Genomic DNA, 6,302 nt, shown 5'->3' with positions numbered 1-6,302 from the left:
TCTGGAATTTAATTCCCATGTTCTGTTTACGCCAATAAGTTGCAGTAACCAATCAACTGCCTGACGCATGCAGCCGAAACAAACAGGTCGGTTTCTAAATGATGTAATTTCCCTAATGACCAGCTCAGTATTGTAAGAGATTACCTGTAATCACGTGGTGTGGTAACTCCTAGGGTACGGCGTGTTGGTAGTGAAACACGACGTCTCGCTATAAAACCAGGCTTGGGTGTTTCTCGTGGTCAGTCTCGTCTCGCAGCGAACTATAAACGTGAACGTGAGCAGATTTTAGTTGTCACCCGTCCGTCGTTTACTTCACAGCAAACATGGTAAGTAGAACGTCTATTCACATTTTAAATAGCATCGTAATATCTTAGCAGGTTGGATTCGTATTCAAAGTGTTATTACTAGAGAGGTGTGTGCTTAAAGCCCTCGCTTGGGAGCACACCCCCCCCCCCCCCGCCCCCATTCTCAACCAGAGCCCCAGAGAGCCGTCCTGTCTGTGGGGAAGTACATAAAAAGATTCCTTCCTGCTAATGAATAGGAGAATGTAGAATTGTCTCTAAAAACTATACCAGAATTGTTTTAAAATGTTTAACATCCAATAGGGGCGGGACGTAGCCCAGTGGTAAAGCGCTCGCTTGATGTGCTGTCGGTTTGGGATCGATCCCCGTCGGTGGGCCCATTGGGCTATTTCTCGTTCCACCCAGTGCACCACGACTGGTATATCTAAGGCGGTGGTATGTGATATCCTGTGTGGGAAAGTGCATATAAAAGATCCCTTGCTGCATTAGAAAAACAAATGTAGCGGGTTTCCTCAAATGACTGTTAAAATTACCAAGTGTTTGACATCCAATAGCCGATGATTAATGAATCAATGTGCTCTAGTGGTGTCGTTAAACAAACCAAACTTTAACATCCAAAAGTGGATAATTAATGTAATACTCTAATGGAGTCGATAAACTCTCGACCTTTCATAATTTATTAAGCCTTTTTTACGACTGAACTGCCTACTACATGATGGAAATTACAGTTGTTGTAATTCATTGGTGGATCGTTTGTATCACTTTTTTTGGGTTGAGGTGTTTGTTTAGATATATCATCCACAATAATTAACGCTAACTTGTCCTGAAAGCGCGCCTTTGAGAATCCTTTGTTTTTTTGTGGGTTTTTTTAAATAAACCCGTGGAGCATTCTCCCGAATCCCCTAACGATCACGTTCCTTTCGGGAGTTCGGCTCGTTTGCCTTTAACAAACTCAAACTGCCCTTTTTAGAATTCTGCCTGTGTGATTGCTCATGGCGTTCAGAAGGCATATATGGGTGGGGCCGTAGACAATCTAATTAAAATTAGCTCCACTATTATATGTGGATCTAACACCAGCCAGTTGGAGCTCATGTCCACCAATCAAAACCTTACTTGCAGAATCCTGCCAGTGATTTAAAAATAATTTGAAAACATTCTGAATTATCCTGAGGGTATACGAAATGTTTCGTGTGAATTACGAATGCTTTAAAACATGTTTTATTTTATAAAATAAATAATTTGTAATGTAAAACTGAAGACTGATTTAGTTGGGGTTTTTTTTATAAATCAATAAATAATTTTTAATGTCAAATTGAAGACTGATAACCCACCCCGTACGTATTGGTATGGTTCGCTGTACTGCGGCCACTAAAATAGACTCGCCTGATATTTTTAGAATTTGTATGCTCCCAAATAACGTTATAAAAGGCGGAGTGTGATTGGTCAATATTTAAATTATTATTTACAGACGAAATATTACCTGGACATTGGGGACTACGCAGTGTTGTTTGTTTTAAATCACTGGCAGGATTCTGCAAGTAAGGTTTTGATTGGTGGACATGAGCTCCAACTGGCTGGTGTTAGATCCACATGTAATAGTGGAGCTATTTTAATTAGATTGGGGCCGTAGAGTTCCCATATCTGATGCCTTTGTTACCTGTATTATATCATGAGTGCGTCGTTAAATAAAACATTTTCTTTCCTTTGTATTATATCATTTTATTTAATACATGTATACATAGTTTTTACTTCTAATCATTTTAATGTTTCTTCTTCAGAGGGAATGTATTAGTATCCACGTTGGCCAGGCCGGAGTGCAGATCGGCAATGCATGCTGGGAGTTGTACTGTCTGGAGCACGGAATCCAGCCTGACGGACAGATGCCGTCCGACAAGACGATTGGGGGAGGGGACGACTCCTTTAACACGTTCTTCAGCGAGACGGGGGCGGGCAAGCACGTGCCCCGGGCCGTTTTCGTCGATCTCGAGCCCACTGTTGTAGGTCAGTATTGGATTTGTACGTTTGGCTTGGTAGTATTCTGTTTTGTTTAAAAATGAACCTCAATGAGGCCATTTTGTATTCCAGTGATTTTCGGTAAGAGTACCGCTTGGTCCGACAGTGTCGCTCTAGCCCGTGTACTACGACTGGTATATCAAAGGCCGTGGTATGTGCTATCCTATCTGTGGAATGCTGCATATAAAAGACCCTGGCTTCTAATGGAAAAATGTAGCGGGTTTCCTCTTTGACTGTGTCAAAATGACCATATGTTTGACATCCAATAGCCGATGATTAATAAATCAATGTGCTTTAGTAGTGTTTTTTTATTTTTATCTGACAGTGAGTTTTGTCTTCATTAGACCAATTTACAAAGTAACTATTTGTTAGACAAACAAATAACCGCAGTTTAAAATGTGCTGTTTAAAAAACATTTACCTTAAAAATGTCCAATCATCATCGAAGCTAATATAAGGAATTGCATATTTAAAAGAAAATAAAACTTTTCTTAGTTTACATTTTATGTCGGATGGTTTCCAAATGACTAGTTAGCGCCCGGCTGAGCAGATGCAAGGAAAACATTCCTCGTTCAGTGTAACTGCCCTTCTGTCTGCCCGGAGAAACCCCTTATTACCTTGATTGGTTTTGTACGGCCACCCCACTGAATATAGGCTAGGTACGGCCCTTTAAGTAACACTTTGTGTTGAAAACAAAGATTTAGTTGTTAGATCTAAGACCATAAAAGGCCATTTTGAATTAAAACTAAATGTCGACCTATTCATTGAGTATTTTGATTTGTCTTCAGACGAGGTTCGTACCGGAACTTACCGCCAACTGTTCCACCCGGAGCAGCTGATCACCGGCAAGGAAGACGCCGCCAACAACTACGCCCGCGGCCACTATACCGTGGGCAAGGAGATCGTCGACGTCGTCCTCGACAGGATCCGGAAGCTGGCCGATCAGTGCACCGGTCTCCAGGGATTTCTCATCTTCCACAGTTTCGGCGGAGGAACCGGATCGGGTTTCACCTCTCTGCTTATGGAGCGACTCTCCGTCGACTATGGGAAGAAATCCAAGCTGGAGTTCGCTGTATACCCAGCACCCCAGGTTAGAACGTTTTAAATAATCTTGGGGTGGGGGTGGGCATAGTTCAGTGGTAAAACGTATGCTTTATACGCTTTTGGTCTTGGATGGATCCCCGTCGGTGGGCCCATTGGGCTAGTTCTCGTTCCAGCCAGTGCCCCACGACTGGTATATCAAAGGACGTAGTCCTATCCTGTCTGTGGGATGGTGCATATAAAATATCCCTTGTTACTGATTTAAATAATGTTATGCGTTTCCTCTCTAAGACTGTCAGAATTACCAAATGTTTGACATCCAATAGCAGATTAATTCATAAATGTGCTTCAGTGGTATCGTTAAACAAAACATACTTTAACTTTAATAATTATAATCTGTGTTTTAAAATAGCCCATTCCATAACAACGGAATTCCCATGACTGATATATCAAAGACAGTCACATGTGCTGCCCTGTATGGAAAATGCAGACAAGATCCCAGGCTGCTAATAATGATAAATTGTTTTTTTTTTCTGAATCCAACAGCCGATGACTTAATGCTCTAGTGGAGCACATAAACAATATTTTTAAGCATCTGATTATCTTGTACAGCATGACTTGTAATGAGCAGTCATTTCTCTTATGGAACAAAATAGCGTGTAGCCTCATATTACCTGTATGTAGATATTTAAAAAACTAATTAAGACTTGTAAATTTTTTTATAACATATTGCTTACATATTAACTTTCCAGATCTCGACGGCTGTAGTGGAACCATACAACTCCATCCTGACCACCCACACCACCCTGGAGCACTCCGACTGCGCCTTCATGGTCGACAACGAGGCCATCTACGACATCTGCCGTCGTAACCTTGACATTGAGCGTCCGACGTACACCAACCTGAACAGACTTATGGCGCAGATCGTCAGTTCCATCACCGCCTCTCTCCGCTTCGACGGCGCCCTCAACGTCGACTTGACCGAGTTCCAGACCAACTTGGTGCCCTACCCACGAATCCACTTCCCCCTGGCCACCTACGCCCCGGTGATCTCCGCCGAGAAGGCCTACCACGAACAGCTGTCTGTTGCCGAGATCACCAACGCAACCTTCGAGCCTGCCAACCAGATGGTCAAGTGCGATCCTCGTCACGGAAAGTACATGGCCTGCTGCATGCTGTACCGTGGTGACGTCGTGCCCAAGGACGTCAACGCCGCCATCGCCACCATCAAGACCAAGAGGACCATCCAGTTCGTCGACTGGTGTCCCACCGGTTTCAAGGTCGGCATCAACTACCAGCCGCCCACCGTCGTCCCTGGAGGTGACTTGGCCAAGGTCCAGCGCGCCGTCTGCATGTTGAGCAACACGACTGCCATCGCCGAGGCGTGGGCTCGTCTCGACCACAAGTTCGATCTGATGTACGCCAAGCGCGCCTTCGTCCACTGGTACGTCGGTGAGGGTATGGAGGAGGGAGAGTTCTCGGAGGCTCGCGAGGATCTGGCTGCCCTGGAAAAGGACTACGAGGAGGTTGGCGTCGACTCTGTGGAGGGTGAGGGTGAAGAGGAGGGTGGTGACGAATACTAAACTAATTCCAGGACTGCCCCCCCCCCCCCTCCTCCTCCAGAACCGTCCTAATTTATACACCAACGAGAAGCTGTGTTTGCAATAAAATTAACATAACAAATACGTGTGTTTTGTTTTTAATGTGAAGAGCAGCAGTCTAAAATGGGATTGGGGGTCGGGTTCAGACTTGGTGTATAGCACTCACTTGAGGTGCTTGGGTCGATACGTGAATCGGATCCCGTCTGGTTGGACGTTTCAAATCTCAACCACTAATAAGTGTACGTAAGATAACTTCACCGCACTTGAATGAGTAAGTTGTTCTATTTATAAAATAGGTATGGAAATGTATTACTTTTGATTTCTCTCCATTTATTGACATGTTATTTCTGATACACCATGCACCTGTGTTATCAAGCAGGATTTGTAAATCTCTCTCGTTATCCTCCAGAAGAACCACATTATCTGCATATATTAATATGGAAATGATTTCATTGTAACTTTTTAAATAATTGATTGTCTGTTTGGGCAGAAGACAATACTCTTTTAGAAGACGAACAAAATGGTGCAGCTAAACATATGTAGGAATCAACTTGTCTTGAATTTCATTATTATGTACAACGAATATGTTTAGGATAGTTCGGATGGGGGAAAAGAAACCCACTGGTTCCGAGGTGGTTCATGAACTACGATCCAAGCATCTCAGGTGTGCACTACCGACTCATATTATTAAAACATTTTTTTAAATAACTCGTGAAACGTAGGCCTACAAATACTTCAATTGATAGTGTTGGTTGGGAGATAGACATTCACGTGGCATTTTTAATTCAACAATTACGTAACCAGTCTCCCTCCCTCAACATTTTGTAACACGTCATTTGACCTACCGCTACGAACTGCTCTTACAGCGTTACGTCATTGATCTAGAACCGCCCTAATGTTGTTGATAAAAAAATATATACAATCTCTGACAAAATCTCAATCTAATTAAAATTAGCTCCACTATTACATGTGGATCTAACACCAGCCAGTTGGAGCTCATGTCCACCAATCAAAACCTTACTTGCAGAATCATGCCAGTGATTTAAAAATAATTTGAAAACATTCCGAATTATCCTGGGGGTATATGTTTCGTGTGAATTACGAATGCCTTAAAACATGTTTTATTTTATAAAATAAATAATTTGTAATGTAAAACTGAAGACTGATAACCCACCCCGTACGTATTGGTATGGTTCGCTGTACTGCGGCCACTAAAATAGACTCGCCCGATGTTTTTAGAATTTGTATGCTCCCAAATAACGTTATAAAAGGCGAAGTGTGATTGGTCAATATTTAAATTATTATTTACTGACGAAATGTTACCTGGACATTGGAGACTACGCAGT

General features: G+C 42.7%; 1 protein-coding gene across 1 annotated transcript; it reads left to right on the top strand.

Annotated features, from left to right (window-relative positions):
• The first annotated feature begins 308 nt into the window (after window positions 1-308).
• LOC121382788 (tubulin alpha-2/alpha-4 chain-like) lies at window positions 309-4,989 on the top strand. The gene is made up of 4 exons (XM_041512390.1): window positions 309-326; window positions 2,081-2,303; window positions 3,103-3,404; window positions 4,108-4,989. The coding sequence occupies exons 1-4, from the start codon at window positions 324-326 to the stop codon at window positions 4,936-4,938; spliced, it is 1,359 nt and encodes a 452-aa protein (XP_041368324.1). The 5' UTR covers window positions 309-323; the 3' UTR covers window positions 4,939-4,989.
• Window positions 4,990-6,302: the final 1,313 nt, after the last annotated feature.

The sequence above is a fragment of the Gigantopelta aegis genome, chromosome 10, assembly GCF_016097555.1.
Source record: "Gigantopelta aegis isolate Gae_Host chromosome 10, Gae_host_genome, whole genome shotgun sequence".
Lineage (NCBI taxonomy): Eukaryota > Metazoa > Mollusca > Gastropoda > Neomphalida > Peltospiridae > Gigantopelta > Gigantopelta aegis.
This window is presented reverse-complemented; position numbering and strand designations above follow the sequence as displayed.